General features: G+C 42.8%; 1 protein-coding gene across 1 annotated transcript in view; it reads left to right on the top strand.

Moving 5' to 3' along the window:
* The window catches only part of aff2 (AF4/FMR2 family, member 2), a gene marked incomplete at both ends in the record, with an annotated part of 160,721 nt that overhangs the window by 59,854 nt on the left and 81,639 nt on the right, over positions 1–19,228 (top strand). Inside the window, 2 exons of the mRNA XM_080501965.1 lie at positions 1,566–2,265; positions 2,937–3,370. Of these exons, the coding sequence (XP_080358091.1) occupies positions 1,566–2,265; positions 2,937–3,370 (1,134 nt within the window). The remainder of the gene's footprint in view (positions 1–1,565; positions 2,266–2,936; positions 3,371–19,228) is intronic.

Here is a 19,228-nt window from a genome sequence, read left to right as displayed (position 1 = left end):
TCTGATTTGATCTTTAGTCTACTACTAAGCAAGAAACAATGAAAAGACATGGGTTTTTGGGGGGGGGTTTGTTCATTGATCAGTGTGAAGTTGTACAAATGAGCTAATAAAAATCCCAGCTTATCCTCATTTTAGATGACAGTTAATCAAAAATAACTTTTTTTTTTTAGAAACTGGTCAGCACATATGAGTGGTACTAGTATCATTGTATTCCTGATGACTGCTCGTGGCCAAATGTTCAAACATCCTCGCCAAATTTCCCCCCCGATTCATAAAATTGTCACACCGATCCAATCGTGGGAAGAAAAAAAAAAAGAAAAGTGGAACGCAATAAAAGCAATTATTATCAAGAGGTGCTTACATGGTCCTCTATTAGCGCAAATACCGGGGTGGTGTTATACTAATTTGTAATGTTGCGAGCTGCCTAACACACACGAACACACTGAGAATTCCCTCCGCAGCAATAAGACCTCTCCACGGGTCGTTGCATGTTATTACAGCATTATTTGGTTATTGACTGAAGCTGTTTGCATGGGGAAAACAAAAGCAGACACCCAGGACTTCTCTTTGGTTTATTCCACCGACGTTGACGCGACGCTTTCTCTTGATTTACCGTCTTTCACCCTTTCTACATGTTGCATGTTTTGTCTGAGTTTTACCTCCCGTTGGATAAGTGCCCGGCCATTACACATTCATTATTCATGAATTCATTCCGCTCTTTTTCCTTGTGTTTTAACCTTTATACCGATGTATCATTGACACTCCACGTGAGTGCATGTGAGACGAGCGCATGCGGTCAACTGCCTCTCCTTGAGGGCTAAGAACATCAATTGACCACGCCACGAAAGCCATGTCCAATAAGTGTTTGGCGCTGATCTGCCAATCGCGCCGATTCCTGATGAAATGTCAAGTTTGAATTACAGGCTGTTCATCGTGCATTATTCAGACTTTGCTCGTCATTAATATTTGCGTCACAATTAGTTGCTCGGGTTGCAGGGAAATGTCAGCGAATTAGATCACGATCCGCCTGGTTTTCACTCTCTCCTCCTCCTGTCTGGGCTTTCGACAAGAATCTGTTTCCAAGTATAGCGGCGCTGAAAACCACTGCCGACTGCCCTTGTCCTTTTTTAAAATGCCAAATGATCAAATCAGATATCCTCATCATTAAGGAGTCTGTCAGTGACTGGGGCTAAAAGGTACGGGGGAGCTATTCTGAGGACCGTCTCGGCGACAGCTGAAGGTGCTTCGGCGTCATATATCAGCCAATCTTGCGCCATCCTCCGAGCGATGATTGCCAGAGAATCTGGGGGTCAGGCTAATAATGATTCCTGCCCCATTAATTTTACTGCACAAGCCCAGGCCGGACCCTCTTAAGGGTGGCATGTGTTTAATTAATCATCCGGTCGTGACGCGTGGTCAGTGGTCAGTCGATCTATCTCTCACTCGTCTGTTCCACATGAGTAAAGAGGTGCTCTTCATCAAGCCCGGAGAAATGGGAACACGGGAGGTTTAATTAATACTCCTTTGTTGCTAACCTCCCCCCTGTCTTTTTTTCTCTCTGTCAGACTAATAAAGGTGATGCACTGGCCAGTCGCGTCCAGAACACGCTGGGCTCCTACGAAGAAATGAAAGACCTGCTAACAAGCCACTCCAACCAGAGCCACCTGGTGGGAATCCCCAAAGGCAGCGCGGCCAACAACAACCTGCAGCAAACCCCAAGCACGTCGGCCACAGAGAGGAGCGCCGTGGAGACCCAGCTTTTCCAAGAGGTCCCAAGAGGAGGAGGTGGAGGTGGAGGAGGAGGAGGAGGAGGAGGAGGAGGCGTAGAAGGAGGTGGCGACAAGAGGATGGGAAGTGCACCTTCTTCGTCTTCTTCTTCTTCAGCATCCATGCAGCCGCCGGCCTCAACCACCTCGTCGTCGAGTGCCGCCGCGAACCCCCATCAGAGTTCCAAGAAGTCGCGGAGCTCCGTGGACTGGTCGCGGGGAGGCCACGGGCCGAGCACCCAGGCCTCGGGCCTGGTCCTGGGGTTGGGGCAGAACGGACAGGGGCAGGGGGCCGCCGCAGCCCCCGGCAGCCGAGGGAAAATGCTGTTACTGGAGGAACAGCAAATGCAACGGCACGAAGAGCTGTTCAGCTCGCTCAAAGATGAACTCGGTCTGAAAGGAGATTCAAGCCCTTCATCCTCCTCGACATCCTCCTCTTCCTCCTCCTCTTCCTCGAGACGGCACCCTTCCCATCCAGCCAAACCCCAGCCACTCCCAGGTGCGTTCATAACGCCCTTGCATTCATTTTGAGAAAGCTTAACGCGTTTCTTGCCAATACGTATATTCGTCCGACTGGGCTTACGGATACTGACGTTGCAGTACCGCAAGTAGCCTTGGATGGTTGGGGGGGGGGCAGTATTGAGATTTGAATGTCGTGACGTTTCCACCCTTTAAAATGCACATATCTGTTTTTTGTGTGTACGTGGAGCATAAATGAGCCTTTTCAGTAAACAAGTTGATTTCATGTATTTTCATTAATGTCCAATAAATTCTTGGCGGTTTCTGGGGGATTCGCACAAATGTGCTTAATTAAAGCTGCCACACAGAAAAACAAAAAAAAACCAAAACAACAAACTTCCCTCCCTGATGTTCATGAATAATCTGTTTCTTTGTATTGAGCCGAGAGAGCTGATGAATAATTTCAGGCAACACTCGGGAGAAAACAGACTCCGTCACCTTTTGAGTGGGATTTATGAAAATTAACATCTGCATCTGATGAGCAGCACATCTTTCAATTGATTTCAACCCACCAAGCAACATAACGAGCTCTGATTGTCCCTGCTTACTTCCATCTGGGAGAGCAGTTGTCGTCTGTTCCCCAGGTCTTCGACGCACAACCCCTTCGAAGCAGTGTTGTGGTTTAACTGGTGTATCTCTTGTCGTTTCAAGATGGCGGCGCGTTCCGACCTTCTGCGATGGACGCCGGCCACTTTAAGTCTTCCGCGAACACAGAAAATGGTGGACACTTTAAATCCTCCCCGTTTGAAAACGAAACGGGTGCCCACCTGTCCACGTCCTCGTCTCCACTGGCTTCCACCTCGGTTCTGACCACGCCCACTCCGGGCCTGACCACGCCCACATCTGGACTGACCACGCCCACATTCCCACCTGGTAGCCTATCGGGGAAGCCCATGGCGGTGCAGCAGAAACCCACGGCGTATGTTCGGCCAATGGATGGCCAGGACCAGGCCCCCAGTGACTCCCCCCAGCTCAAACCCCCTCTAGTGGCCACGGAGGGCTTCAACAACAGTCAGACGTACGGCGGAAACTCCGGAAACGTGAAGAATAAACTGCCAAAGCTGAGCCTCAACCACACCGGGGAGGTAAGAGAGCAGCTACTATGACTTCTCATTTTCTGTCAGACTGTTAAGTAATCAGGGGTTCATCAAAAACGGCTTTTAAGACAGGAAAAACATCTTTTTACTTTTATTCTTCAAACATCTAAAGGTGCGAAAACTATGACATTGTTGGAAGCTTTATAGTCGTATTTGTTTATTTCTACACATGATACATAAACAAAAATCTTTCAAGGATTCAGGTTTTTATAATCAACCTGCATTTGAAAATATTATTAAAGTATCAGTAAAAGGATTATTAAGTTTTATTGTGCTAACAACCAAAGTTATCTAGTAATAAGTTATCTAGTAAGTAACTAGTATTCTTCAACTAACTCGCCTTGATAAGTATTTTGAGTATTACTATTAAATTTTACTATTACTTTTTAACTAAGTTGCTATTATACCTATTTTAATGTGCTTTCAATTGACTATATTTGTTTAATTTTAATTAACCAGCTATTTCAACTATTTTAACTAAGTAGCATTTTTTCCCAAAATTATCTAATATTTTAAACATTACTTCTATCTTGCAATCAATTTTAATTATTTGTAACTATTATTCTCAATCTAGTTAGCTGTTTTAAATGTTTTTAACCATTTTTCTTATTTTAAATATTGCCCCCATTTTTTTTACATTATTATATATTAGCTAATCTTATATAATTACCTATATAATTAACTCTTGAATCTGCTCAGTAATATCAACTGCGATTTTAGTGATTCCACGACACTGAAGTGTTCATGTAGAAGTACAGTGAAAAGAAGAGCTGGCGTCCTTTCCGTCCTCCCAGGTGAAACTCCTTCATGAAGCATCTGGCGGAGACGTTCAGTGACAGACTGTCATCGTGCTTCACGTCGTGTTCGGAGTGTGTTTGCGGCGTGTGATCGCTGCGGTTAAATATCACGGCGAATTGTCACACGTTGGGTTAATTGTCTCGTCAAACAAGCTCCGCCATCACAGAGTCCACCACCGAGTCGCCCCCTCCCTCTCCGAGTCACTCACTTAACTTCTCGACCCCCTCCCTCCCCCGTGTGTGTGTGTGTGTGTGTGTGTGTGTGTGTGTGTGTGTGTGTGTGTGTGTGTGTGTGTGTGTGTGTGTGTGTGTGTGTGTGTGTGTGTGTGTGTGTGTGTGTGTGTGTGTGTGTGTGTGTGTGTGTGTGTGTGTGTGTGTGTGTGTGAAGCTGGTTGACAGGCGAGTAGTCATCCATATCGAGCCAGCCAGCTGTTTCCGTGCTTTGATAGGGTATGTGCGTGTGTGTGTGTGTGTGTGTGTGTGTGTGTGTGTGTGTGTGTGTGTGTGTGTGTGTGTGTGTGTGTGTGTGTGTGTGTGTGTGTTTGTGTGAGTGTGTGTGTGTCAGCACTGCAAATGAGCCCAAGATGAGGCTTTGAGCATATGGCACAGAGAAGGGGAAAGCAGAGTGGTGAGGGAGAGAATTAAAATATACTTTACTTCCAACACTTTCTTAGGTAGGGTGTAAAAGACAAAAAAAAAAAAAAAAAGAGCAGCTTCACGGTCACGGGTGTTTTCTTTCACTTTGTTTTCACCCACACATCCGCACAAGCTCCACTCCTCACCGTTTCTCCCTGCTCATATTTATTCTGACGAGAGTTTTCTCGGGAGGAAAATGTAAACTGGATGTGGACGTTGTTGGAGGGGGGGGGGGGGGGGTGATGAGAGAGAAGACAATGACTGACTGATTGCTGCACCTTATCATGGCTGTATTTGTTCTGGTTAGATGAGTTTATCGGATGTGTTCTGCAAGCTTAAGCAGCAAACGGCAGTGGACCCCGGGGGGGGGGGGGATCGAATCGGGGGGGACGAGTGGAGGAGCTCGGTTAAACAACGGAGCTCCTGTGAGGGGCCTAATGTGTTGCACCGATACAAAACCAATGAAAGATCGAGGAAAAGAAGAAGACGAATCCCCGAGGAGCAAATCAACACCATTGATTTTCTATGTAACGGTTTTCAAATTAGTTCAGGTGCCATGAAATACTTGGTTTGTGTGTGAGAAGCAGACAGAAAGGAGGTCGTGACAACACTATCCATCTTCTCCTAGCACGTCCAGTAGGTTTAAATCGACTGCGACCGCACACACACACACACACACACACACACACACACACACACACACACACACACACACACACACACACACACACACACACAAAACTTCACCAAAACAAAAGTATTTTTAACTTTTATTTTCAACTAACAAGCTATTTCAATCATTTCTAACATTTTTTTTTTCAAACTCCCTACTTAAACTTAAACTACTTAAACTGAGTAGCAGTTGTACCGATTTCAACGTAAAACATATTTTTTAACGAACTCGCTATTTTAACTATTTTGATTAACTAGGAATTTTCACTGTTTTAGTGGGACGTAAATAATTTTATCCCAGTCCATGAAGTGCCCTTTTTGGCAACGTGTTTTATATATATATATATATATATATATATATTATATATATATTTTTTTTGCTCAGATATGCAATAAACAATATTAAAAACATTTTTTTAAATAAATAAATAGCGTAGCACATTTTGACTGTGGTGTCAAATGACCTCGGTGACCAGCGCTACAAGCCCCGCCTCCTCCCCTCCCCTCCCCTCCTCCTCCTCTTCACTCAGGGCCAGGCAGTCTGCTGTGGACGCACAGCAGAGCTCAGGTCGCTTTTGTCCTCTAATTTAACAACTTTAATGTTTGTTGTGGGGAGTTGAAGAGCCACTAAATTAGTTATGTTACTTACCAGATGGACAGCTTTGTGAAACGACGCACAGTGAACCGTGCATGAAGACGACAGGGGCTGCAATTTGCGTTCAAGACACCCCAGTTCCTTTTTTTTTTTTCCTTTAAATATTAATTTGTTGAAATACAACTGTCATTACTGTCTTGTTCTTTGACTACATATTAGTGTTCTACATGCCCCCAGGTGCCTCTGTTTCATTTATCAAGTGGATTCAATGCAGAATTTAGCATTTTCCAAAATTTAAATGGCTTTCAGTTACCATACCTACCACTTTTCATATATATATATATATATATATATATATATATATATATATATGTCGGGGTAGTCATAAGGTTTGTTTTTTGCCGTTTCATTGGAGGAAGCTGTTTCCTCTCGACTTTCTTTCATTATGTTAAGTGAGCACGCCGTGCTGGCTGGAGATAAGTGGATGCACTTAGGGGGGGGAAAAGAAATTGTCATTGTCAGAAATGCACAAAATAATCCCAAAATACACATAGAAAATGGAGCCTGATAGATGTTGATACAATCTGGTAGAGTTCATTATGATTATTCCATAAGTCTCTGTTGATAGTGTGATAAAATTGTTCTCGTTAATGTCGCGATAATTACGAAGTGAATATCTGATATCTGAGAAACTTACACAAAGCACGAGTCTACAAAATAAAAGCATCGGGCAGCAGTGTTGTCGTACTCGAGACCAGTCCTGGTCTTGGGACCACGTTTCTAAGATCGGGCTCTTTACTTAGTCTTGCTTTAACTGTGTGAATCTTAAATAATTGTAACTCTGACGGACGTCGCATTCCGTATTCTGCATTTTCTTCTTCACGAAGCTGTTTGCGGACGCCACACGACATCCAGCGTGGCGGATGTGGGAGAATATGCGCGAGGAGCGAAGGTAAACAGGGAGGTGACAGGTGACATTTCCAACAGCACTGTGACAAGTTTCATTTACATGTAGTTCAAAGTACAGCGCTGATGTAATTTCACACCGATTTGAAGGCCCGCTGTGGTGTTTCCGTCAGGCAGCGCGCAGAGGTGTGTGCGGCGCCTCGCCACTAATGTAGCGGTAAATAAGAAACAGGGTAGACTAAGACCTTCAGTCAGTAATCACCGTGAGGCCGACACCAACCAAATCAATTCAGCTCCCAGAGAAAGCCTTCATTTACGCCTCTTCCTGAATGAAAAGATTCTGCCTTTCTGCAGCACGCCGGCTTGATGAAAAGGGACGCCGGGACGTGCGTTTACTGGAGTCGGTGTCACCGTAAGACGCTGGTTAAAGCGACTGCAGGTGGACCTTCTCTCAGCCAAAGTCTTGTCGGAGGTGGTCAGGTCCCGACAGGAGCCGCTTCTTTTCACCCGAAAACTAGTAGATTTAAAGGATTGAGGCTATTTCACATACGCCGTGGACCGCCGCCGACTAAATAATTACATATAAATGTGAGAAAATGCTAATTTAGCATGAGTGCAAAATCAAACATGCACAATATGTATATTGGAAAATAATTTAAAAGCACTAAAAATCAAGGAAAACCGAACAAAAAAACTAAGTCTGATGTTTAATTGATGCTGTATGATGTTAGTGAAAGTTAATTGGATGAAGATGCTCTACATATAATCGAGACGTAAAATAAGAATTAATGAATTATAATTGTCTTATATAGAGAAGCTGGCATGTATTTACGCTGAAGTATCAAAGCTACTGTGGGCGCAGGTTAATGTTACTGCTCAGAGTGAAGCATGTGGACTGAACTAACATGGTAATTCCTCATTCAGTAAACAGGAGTTCAGTGAAATAGTAGCGCTTAAGTGTCCGAGGAACAAGGAAGACAGTTAAGTAAAAAGTTGAAAAGAAAGTTAAAAAGCAAACGTCTAAAAAAAAAAACAACGACATTCACATCATCTACAAAAGCGTTTGTCTCATAAATCAGCTGACTATTGCATTACTCGACAAGATTACCTCGTGTTTTCCTCGCATCTTCTTAAAATATCTCTGAATTCACCATGTTTATCAATCTGAACATCACCTGAGGAAACTCCTCTTGGTGGCTGGTTAAACGTGTTAACATGGGTTTATTTACTTTTTTTGCTTACATTGATGTCACCTGCTCATTTACATATTAATCTGCTCCTTTAAGCGTCGCTGTTGCAGACGAGCCGGCGCACTTTCAGCAGCAGCTGGGCTGATTTATTGGTGAAACTAAAATCCTTCTGCCATGGTTGAAGATTTTTATTTGCGGTGGCATTGAGCTCGCAGGCAAAGTAGTTTGTGGAGATAACTTTTTTTTTTTTTCAAACAGCACTTTGCCACCTCACTAAAATGACACTTTAAAGCAGCCCTTATAGTTCCTAACTAGTTCGAATGCCATCAGTTTGGTTTTGACGCTGCGACGATACAGCAGAAACTGTTCGGACGTGGAGGAGATCATAACGGGGTTTGTTGGGGGCTGTGATTGGATATTAGAATAAGGTGGTCTCCAATCAGCCAATCATAGTGGTCCAAAGACTTTGTAGTAATAATGATTGTAGAAAAACCAACCCAAAACACAGTCAGCTTGACAAATCTATAACGTCTATGAAAACATTCTTGGTCATTGAAGAAGTTATCGACTCGTCCTTGTGACTGATTTATTTTCACATATCTGCAGTAAAAATAACCAATTGGAAACATGCTAGCTTTTGTTTTTTGGGTTTTTTTTACTACAGATTTCTGTAGTTGTGCTTTACGCTTTGACAATGTTTATATTAAAAGCTGTATTTACCGAGGACGAACTTGTTTGCAAGTAGAGTACAAATTATGGAAACAAACGAGCGGATTCCCTTTTTTATTGATGAGTCACCATTTGAGAATCCTAAACTGAGACCTTCAAAGTAATGGTAAAAGTCAAAAATCTGTGGCAGGCGATGTGTTTAACGTGATGTTTGGCGTTATTTCAAAATGTTTTCAAAATACATTGTTTCAAAACGGTTTGTTTTTGGAATCGCCTCGAGCTCTGAATGAAAGAAACTCGGTGCTATAGCACCGGGAGCAGTGAAGCTAGAAAACATTCCAGTTTGGCCTGAACCAGCCCTAACTATAAGCTTTATTAAATAAAAAAATAAAAATTGCTGGCTGTGTTGCTCCTGTCCATATCGTTCTCTGACTGACTGAAGCAGGTACTTCAGTTTCCAATGACCGTCGCCAAGTTTGCATTTGATACAGAAGTATCTGGGAAAATTACTCCATTTTTTTTGTTTTTTTTTCCAAACAATTTATTCACACTGGAGAAGTCAACAAACACTTAAGGAAGCTTCCCCCTGTTTGTACATTCATTACTGTGCAGACGGAGAGTGAGGCAGGCGCCTGGGAGCAGGAGGGGAGAGGCAGCATATACATATATAGATGTAAAATTACAGCGCACGGAAATACCTCCTCTACGGAAATAAAGAAGAGGCGAGGGAAAGTGGTGACGAGGGAAGCGGAGATGAGATATTTTCTCACTTTCAGCAGAAGTGGAGGAGAGTCCTGAAGTCTGCCAATGCAGCAAACAGCTGGCCTCATCTGCATAACATCCATCAGACCCCCCCTCACCCCCCTCAGGCTGGCTGTCGGCTCATGACCGAGACGAACAGCAACACGACCGACATCACCTTCCTCCACGTCGGATCACGCGTCTGAACCCCAAGCCTTTCACAGCACTAATTTATATAATTTTTCATAAAGAAACACTGATTGTCCCTGCAGATAGAGAGATGGAATGATTTGGGCTCCTGATGACAAAATGATCGTAAAATCATTTTATAGAATCAAATAATCTTGGTCGGTGAAAACGATGTAGTTACCATGCCAGGCCACAAGTTGGCACTGTTGGTAGTTTTTGGAATGGAAACGCACACAGTCGGCCGCATTTTTTAGAAAAGTTGTGTTTTCCCGCTGTCTCCAAGGAGACTGAGTCGAAGCCTTTTCAAAAAGTTCCACCTAGCTGCAGAGCTGCAGTCTCTGTATGAGCGTCTGTTAGCATTAGCTTCATGTTAGCTGTTTGAATTAGCTCCTGCGTACTGGAGGAGGAGTTCCACACAAAAGCTATCTCACATTAGCATTAGCCTGTAGCTCCAGAAACTAGAGAGTATTGGCAACTTTAAATATCCTAGCATGTTGGGAATGTATCTCAGCTCAGCAGTTTGGTTGCTGAATCTGGTCGTTGCCATTAGTTCTCTAATTTGTTCTAATCTTCCTCCCACTGACTGATGTCACTGACCCACACAGTGCTAACAGCTACAGTGATATTTTTTGTAATTGGTTAACTTTTGTAACTTGTTAAAAAAAGTAACCATAATTGTATTAAAAAATAAAATGCAGAGGTAGTAGATTGCAAGGTCATCAGGTGTAGGATGATTTATTTAGCATAAATTAACTGAAGAGAAGAGGAGGGTAGTGTTTGTCACGGCCCCTCAGAGATCCCACCCCGTCAGTTAAACCCCCCCCCCCCCCCCCCCCACCTCCTTCTCAAGAAGCCACCAGGATAAAACTGCTTAACCGCTGTCTTCAGTCCTGGAAGTTTCCCGGCCGCACGACAAATCCGAGGTCCTGGGTTGGACAGCGGGGGCACGGCGAGGCTCTCGGCTGGCGGCGGCCCCCCTGACCCAGGGTCTCTGCAGTCAATCCCTGCACTTTCACCGCGGCTAACACCTTGTCTGCCGGAGTGATCGGAGGGGCCGCGGCGCGCCCGCAGTAGCATGTAGCTATTGTCACAAGTTCACCCCGCAGAGGCCCGAGTGCCTGCTATTTTAATAAAATAATTACTCGGGCTCGGGGAGGAAGTAGTCAGATCCTTTTAAAGTGAAAAGCAGCAGTCACAAGGTGCAATTATTACAAAACAAAACATGTAACCTATTAACACATAATTATAACATGTCAAATGGGGATTATAATAATTGATCAAGCACAGGAATTAATCATTGTTATTTGAATATCATTAAACATAAATAAAGTGAAAGATTATTGACATGTTGAGTAAATAATGAAATAATGATGTTTTCAGGTCAGATGGATTTGTTCATCACTGAATACAGTGCGTGCTGTTCACTCTTTAACAGCGCTTCACATTTACGACACCATCATTGGAATCACATGTAGAGACGCATTATGTTTCTTACACGTTTCTCACAAACTGAGCAGAGGAAAACCACAGAGAAAGGCAGCCTAAAGGCGCTTTAATGTTGTCATGTGCTGCTCCCTGCCTGCACACTGAGGTGGGTTTATCATATAAACACAGCACCAGCTGGTGGCCCAACATGAAACTACATTGTTTTCAGCGTTTCTGATATTTCCACGTAAATGGAACATTGCAGTCTAATCGAGGAACTTTTTTCACTTGAAACGTTGTCGTGTAAGAGAGGAAACCTCGAGAAAATTTCACCTCCCTTTGCAGGAGTGTTTAATTTTGTCACAGATGTAATGATTTTAATATTCAGAGTGACACCCACAGTTTCAAGCTTAATCATTTGGAGCTGGTTGAGACCAAAATGGAGCTAAAAGGACCACCAGAAAAAGCACTGCGCTTCATGAAAGTGTTGAAAAGGAAATGCATAACAACACAACAGGCATTAGGTGTCCTGTGATGGATGGAGTTTAGAGTATCCTGCCGTCATCCAACATAAACTGCAGTTAAACCAGTGTTGAACTAGCTTCCGCCACCCTAAAACAAGCGATAACTCACCTTTATTTGTGCGGCGTTTCTTTAATTTGCTTGGCCATATTGTCTTAATACAAGATCAACAAGTACCAGCGTCATAAATAAATGTGTCAGGTGCAGGAGGGTTTACGCCTGCGTTTTTACGACAGTTTTTGGTCCGCCTGCTTCAAACTGTCTGATTTCAGTGCACTTAAAGTGACTGAAGTGAGACCAGCAGACTGAAAACTTGACTTTATTTGATAAAACAGATGTTTTGCTTTGGGGACATCGTTTGTATTTTTTTATAAAAGGCGATAAACACGGAGCTGTATAGGTTATTGGAGCAGTCAGCAGGTTGTTTAAAACTGCATTATCAAAGTGTACAGACTGTGAAAAACACTTAAGCACTGATAATATTGTGTCATAACTGAAATATTATGATCACTTTTTGTGCCTGAAATGTAAGATAATATTAGATTTGGTGATATTGTGTAATTGTTTAAACCTGTATGGATATTTATACTGTATTTACCAGAATTTTTAGTTGTTTGGCTACTCATGCAACTTATATTCTTAAGCACAAGTATAGAAGCAAAAAAACACTGTTAAAAGTACTGATTTACTTCATTTACTTTGAGTATGAAAAGAAAAAACTAACAATCATTTGTAGTCCGTTTTACTATATTCTGGTGTACAGCCCGTTTGCTGCTGTTCTTAACTAAATTATTTCTGAGGTTTGAACCAATATCTGTATTTCTTACACTTTGCATCCAACGGAAAGCGTTTGAGAAGTCTTCAGATGCTACAATAACAAACATGGAGAAACTTCCTGTTAACCGTTAAATATATTGATTAAAAGTGGGTGTTAAAGCCACTTCATGATGGCGGGCCATAAAAGGCTTTTATTGAGTAATTACAGAGTTTCCTCCATTTATTGCTTAGAATGATCATACCTGTTACTCTTAGGGTTGAGATCATTTTATGGCTTTTAACTTGTCCTCATAACGTTTATTATATTATGTTTCGGTAAAAGTGGCCAGCTCACAAAAAGTACCTTTAACAGCACTAAAATAATATGTTTACACTTCTTCTGTTACTCAAATATAATGCATAGCATTTCACAAATGTGTCCTTATCTCAAAAAACATGGCCCTCTCAGGAGCACTGTTATTAGTAACAACAAATATCAAATACATTGACATCGTCTGCATACGTGTTTGTAATTATTACAATACACCTCTACTGTTGACCTGATATCATGTGACCCTGGTATCTAGGTTACACTGGTCTATGAGACACATTTATTTGTCTATTATTTATTTCAGATATTCATACACTCCAAAGAAAATATTAATTTGCATCCATGACAGGTGAGCCATTTAATTCATTTACTGGTTAGTTTAAATTCTGCTGTGTATCTCTTTCGTTTTTGTCCTCTCAGTTAAATATGATAGTAATGGAGGTTTTTCTGTTGTACTGTAGCAGCTTTCTGTTGTCATACACTGACATCTAGTGGTTCCAGATGGTACGTACAGGTATATTCTGATTTATGCGTAGCTTTTTGATATAAGTTGCATTATTAGCCAAACAATAACAACAAGGTGTGACTTTTAATTATGAATATACAGTATTATATCAATATAAATCCACTGTTTCTGGGGGTACACTGGTCATCAAATGTAGTATTATTAGTGACATATCGTCTGGAAAATGCATAAAGATGGTCTCAGAACTGAAGTAAATAAGTTATATGGCTATTTTGTTTTACACTTGTATTGTTGAGTACTCAGGATACTGACTGGGCGCTGATAATATTAGCGAGAAGCCTTTTAACATAACAGAAGTCATGATTTTTGGACTTTAGAACTGAAGGTTGACTCATAGCAAGCACCCAGCTCCATTGCAGCTGCTATTCCATTAACTGCAACCAGAGAAGAACTCGTATGTCTCCCAGTCATGACGTACTTGGAGAAAATGCAAATTCACATCTCTGGCAGTTTATTCCCAGACCTTTCTTATGCCTGCGCGCGCGAGTGTGTGTGTGTGTGTGTGTGTGTGTGTGTGTGTGTGTGTGTGTATACCCGTGTGTGTTCATTACATTTCACTATATTATTTCCTCTGATGTAGCTGGAGCCGCTTGTGGAAGTACATTTATTCTTTTATGTGCCCACATGGTGCCAAATAAAGTGGATTGCCTATTTGGCTTTATAAAAACAAAGCAATTTCATCGAGTTCCAGCAGTAGTCCATGTGTCGGACTCTTCTGAGGCTGAGGCCACCTCACATAACCCGTCACGGAAGCCATGTTAAGTAACATACTTTCCCATTCTCTGTCATGTTGGCCCAATGCGCTTCGATGAAGAACAACGTAGAATAAATTAAAACTTTCTTTTGAAGGTTCAAAAAAAAAAGAAGGGAAAAAAAATCTAACCACCAATAAAACATCCGAATATCCCATAACAGCTCATGTCTGGTGCCCATAAAAATATGCTCGTAAAAACCTTTATTGCTCTTGGCATTACAGAACAATACATGAAGAACCCCTACTGCTAGCTCTTTAGTATTATTCATTAGGTTCTGATACAGGCCAGTGGCTGTTCCTGTCTCTCTCTCTCTCTCTCTCTCTCTCTCTGTGTGTGTGTGTGTGTGTGTGTGTGTGTGTGTGTGTGTGTGTGTGTGTGTGTGTGTGTGTGTGTGTGTGTGTGTGTGTGTGTGTGTGTGTGTGTGTGTGTGTGTGTGTGCGTGTGCGTGTGCGTGTGCGCGCGCGCGTGCGTGCGTGTTGGAGCCTTTTAATAAAAAATGCCCCGCTGGGCTCCGCGTTGCCAGTTTGCCAATCAGAGCATAGCCACGATATGCAAATCACTCACACAGACGTAAACACACACACACACACACACTGGAAGAAGGAGTGTTTTGATCTACCAGGGCCATTACAGACATTTTAAAATCCTATGAATATAAAAAAGAGAGCGAAGGGGAGAAGGATGGGAGAGGAAGAAGATGAGAGAGATGGGCGAGAGAGCAGTAGAGACACAGGGAGAAAGAGAGAGAGGAGAGCTATAACTGCAGAGGAAAGTGACAGGAAACATTTTCTGATCTCTCTCTTCTCTCTCTTTTTTTTTTTTTTCCTGTTCCTGTGCGCAACAGTTTATTATTTAGTTCAGGGCGAGAGTGAACAGGAGAATGCATCAGAGAGATTACATGGAAGATAGACTTCTCTACTTCTCGGGTCACAGGGTGTATGGAAATACACCCTGTGTAAAGTGCGATTGGTTGACTGTACAAAAGGTAGAACAAGGTGGCCTTGCTGTTGTTTTTGTCTGGTGATGTCAAATGAAAACGCGTCGTTTCTGCATTTTGCACCCAAAAACAACAACAACAACTTCCATTTCTGCCAAAATGTCAGAAATGCCGAAAACAATGTCGTTCATATGTTGGACCACGAGTTGCCACTGTTGTTTCTTTTGGTGTCGAACTCACAAGCACATGTGCGAAGAAAACAATACGTAATAAACATTAGCGATGGTTTTTGTAGACGACGATTCGTATGGACAGACGACAAAGTTAGATTGTTGTTACGGTGACTCGGCTATAAAACTACCACGTCCCAGGAGAATATGGTCTGGAGGCAAGCACCGTTCCTATTGTCCATCTACCTGTGAATGACGCTTCAGAAAAGTTTCCCCAGTTCCACAGAGAAGGAGTCGGAGCGTTTTTTTGAACGGTTCCACCCTGGTAGGCGTTTTCAAAAACTCGTGTTTTCAGTGGCTCCGAGTGCTGTTGTTGAGGCTGAAAATGGATATTTAGACTTGTAGTGTTTGGGGGGGGGGGCAAACAACCTTGGCTGGGAGAGGAAGAGGAGTTGAGGAAGAGGAGGAGGAAGAGGCAGCTAATAGGGTGATTAGGGGGGAGGAGAGCTGCTGTTGAGAAAAAGACTTTGTGTTGGATTATTTCCTCCTCTTAGGAGCTTACAGAGAGCCAGCCGGTGTTTTACACCTCAGCTCTTAACACCCCCAAATCCCTCCGATTTAGACTTAAACTGCATGGAGAGGCAGGGCAGAGATGGAGGGATGGAAAAGTGAAGGGGAGTCGGAGGGGAGGGGAGTGTTTAATGTGGCCGCACGTTACACAATACAATAAAAGTTGTTTGCATGTAATAAACTAAAAAAGGAAAAGAGGTGGAGGTAGGAGGAGTTGGTGTGAGCCGGCAGGTAAGGTCGAGTTTGGCTGCAGAGATGAATTCAGTCCTGTGGGAATTATGTATGAGATAAACATAGTAGAGGAGTGCACACACACACACACACACACACACACACACACACACACACACACACACACACACGTGTTCAATGCCCTATTGTACTGCAGAGGACCGTTGTACATCTCATTGGCCCCCTCCCTCTTCTCAAGAGGCACTTATTTAGTTAGCACCTCGGCACCATGCTGAGCGCCCCACACAGAAAGACCACACACACACACACACACACACACACACACACACACACACACACACACACACACACACACACACACACACACACACACACACACACACACACACACACACACACACACACACACACAAATACAACAAATCAAACACGCCCAGCTTGAATATTGCCTCCGTGCACACTCATGCACCTGTCAATCATCCCCTTGTCCCGGCTGCTGCAGTGTAGTGTGTGTGTGTGTGTGTGTGTGTGTGTGTGTGTGTGTGTGTGTGTGTGTGTGTGTGTGTGTGTGTGTGTGTGTGTGTGTGTGTGTGTGTGTGTGTGTGTTCTCCTCTTCCCACTAATTAAAACAGAGGCGCCTGTATAAAGCTCCTTTCTTTCCATTAATACAGCTGGGTGTATGTGTGAAGTTTCTATGGAGCTGTGTGTGTGTGTGTGTGTGTGTGTGTGTGAGGGGGAAAAAAAAATGGAGTGTGTGTGGGTGGAAGTAGGAGGTGTTTTGTTCACAATTAATCACAGTAGTGAATCTCCCTCCCCTTGTCGTGTAATATAGATGTCATCCACAGCAGTAACTCCACAGAGCCGCCGCACAACTCGTTCACACCCGTATTATTTATCTTATCTGGCCTTCAATTACGTCGTCTCTTGCCTGTTATTAGTGGGGATACTTTATACTTTATGTGTAGCCAGAGGTTTTGCATTGACAGCTTTACAGCAGGTGATAATGGGGCTTTACTAATAGACACCTTGACACACACACACAATCCTGAGCAGGGTTGTAGAAATAAAGGTCCGTCTTGATCTCGAGGCCGCATTTTCAGGATCTTGGTGTCGTTTCAGCAATTCATGTGAAATAAAAATACTTTTAAGATCTTTTTCTGAAGGTCAGGGTTACACTCACACGTTCAGATTTGAACCAAGTACTGACGTCATATCTGTATCATATTGGTATCATATCAGTAATGTATACATATCTTCTTTTTTTTTTACATTTCCAACACTTATTCATTGACCAAAGGTCTAATCAGACCCGCTTTGATATTTGCTCCACATTTATATATATATATATATATATAAATAAAACAGCTCCATTGTCAGATTCTTTTTTGTTTTATTTGTAGTTGATTGGCATTCTCATCTTCTTCGTTATTAATTATCACCTAATCATTCATGTTATGAGGTTGTGCCACATATTGCTCCCACACAGTAATTGTCGGTAATGATTCATCTTCAACCAGCAGAGGTCCAATCAGAGGGAATAATTTAAAAAAACAACAGAAAAAAACCCCCACCTGTGTGGGAGTTCAGGGCTTTTAGATATGCTCCGTAAATTGAATTCAACACATTTCCAATGAAGCACAATTAGTTAAAAGGCACCGGGTGGCCTCTGGGAGAGTGATCCTGTGTCCTGCGCCGTCCACGGACGTTGAAGGAGGCAGCGTTCGTCATCACTGTCAGGATGAGCTTCATGACTTCTTTCGGGGACAGTTTTTCCAGAGTCGTGGCCAAATGAGGCTTCATGAACCACCGTCTTCATTTCCTGAAGCCACTAGATGGCCCTGTCGGCTCAAGACATATTTGAAAGCTCACTTCTAAACCATTCTCGAAGGGTACGTCCGAAATGCTCTCCCCCCCCCCACCACGGCAGACGTCACTAACTTGCGCCGCCGTCGCATTGTTATGACGTCACTAAGTGAAAGTGCGGTCCGACTGCCACACCAACGTGATCGCCTTTCACGAACTCCGTTAGGAAGCCTTCTAACACCTTTCGTTCACCGTTAAGGTGAAGGCCATAGATTAAGGAGAAAGGAGGGACTTTTCCGGTACCCTTAGCCGTCGTCTTAAAACCAAGAGCGCCATCTGGTGGGAGTCTGAAAATACGTAAAGTGGTTCACAGAGCTTCATGATGCTTCATCACCAGTTTTTCATCTCTTGAATGACGTGGCTGCTGTTGATAAACGGACGAAACAAAGGAAGGTCTGACCATTGAGCACGGTGACAATAACAACCATCTGTTACTGGTCCTTGTAAAAAAAAAACACGTCGCAGCATTTTGACGATATCCAAGGCTAATTTTAGCGCCTTCAGATGGATGAGTCCGGCCGTACCCATCCAGAGTTGGGGGCGTTCAGCGGGGCTAGCCGGCTCCGGGATGTGATCCATCAGAAAACAAGGCTAATGTTTTCAGCTAACCCTCTCCTGGTGCAATTATATGGTCCACTGGCATTGATCATGGCTCCTCGTCTTCAATCTATCCTCCTCGCTCGCCCCCTTTAATGGCTAAGTCAGTGTTAAATGTTTGATAAATGAGTTTTGAGAGCACTCTCCCGTGGATTTATTAAAATTCTTTTTTTTATTTTCTCCAAATCCGTTCTTGTCGGTGTGGAAGAGAGAAAAAGGGGAAAGGTGGATATTTTTTGCTTAAAATTTTTTTTTTGCATGGCCAGATGTGCGAATGTCAAGGAGGTCTGTTAAAACTGTGTTTTAACCTCCATTGACAGATTGAAATGTTGTGTTGACTGAGTCAATTTACTTTATCAAAAACGTTTTTCCACCACTTACAACTTATCGAGCGTCTTCCCTCCTAACTGATGTAACTTCAGCTGAACTTAATGAAACAGGCCTGACGGTGGGAGATCATATAAATATTGTAAGTCACTTTCTCTGAATAACTAGTTTTAACAGTTTTAGTCAATGCTTCTTTACACGAAGGCAGTAGATTTCACTTTCAACCTTTCCACATTTAAAGTCCTACTTTCTGGAGCTGTACAATATATCACAAACATTTCTTTATCGTGATATCTGCATTCACAATACAGATATCGCAAAAGACAAATAAAACTAAATGTTTTCACACGGTGCACTCATTCTCTACAAACTCAAAATGACAGTGCATCATTAGCACACGTCTTTATGTTTATCAAAATCCATTGTGTTGCGCAACATCCCACAGCCTTACTACTTTCAACATACAACTGCAGCCACTGA

This window comes from Blennius ocellaris, assembly GCF_963422515.1.
Source record: "Blennius ocellaris genome assembly, chromosome: 9".
Lineage (NCBI taxonomy): Eukaryota > Metazoa > Chordata > Actinopteri > Blenniiformes > Blenniidae > Blennius > Blennius ocellaris.
This window is presented reverse-complemented; position numbering and strand designations above follow the sequence as displayed.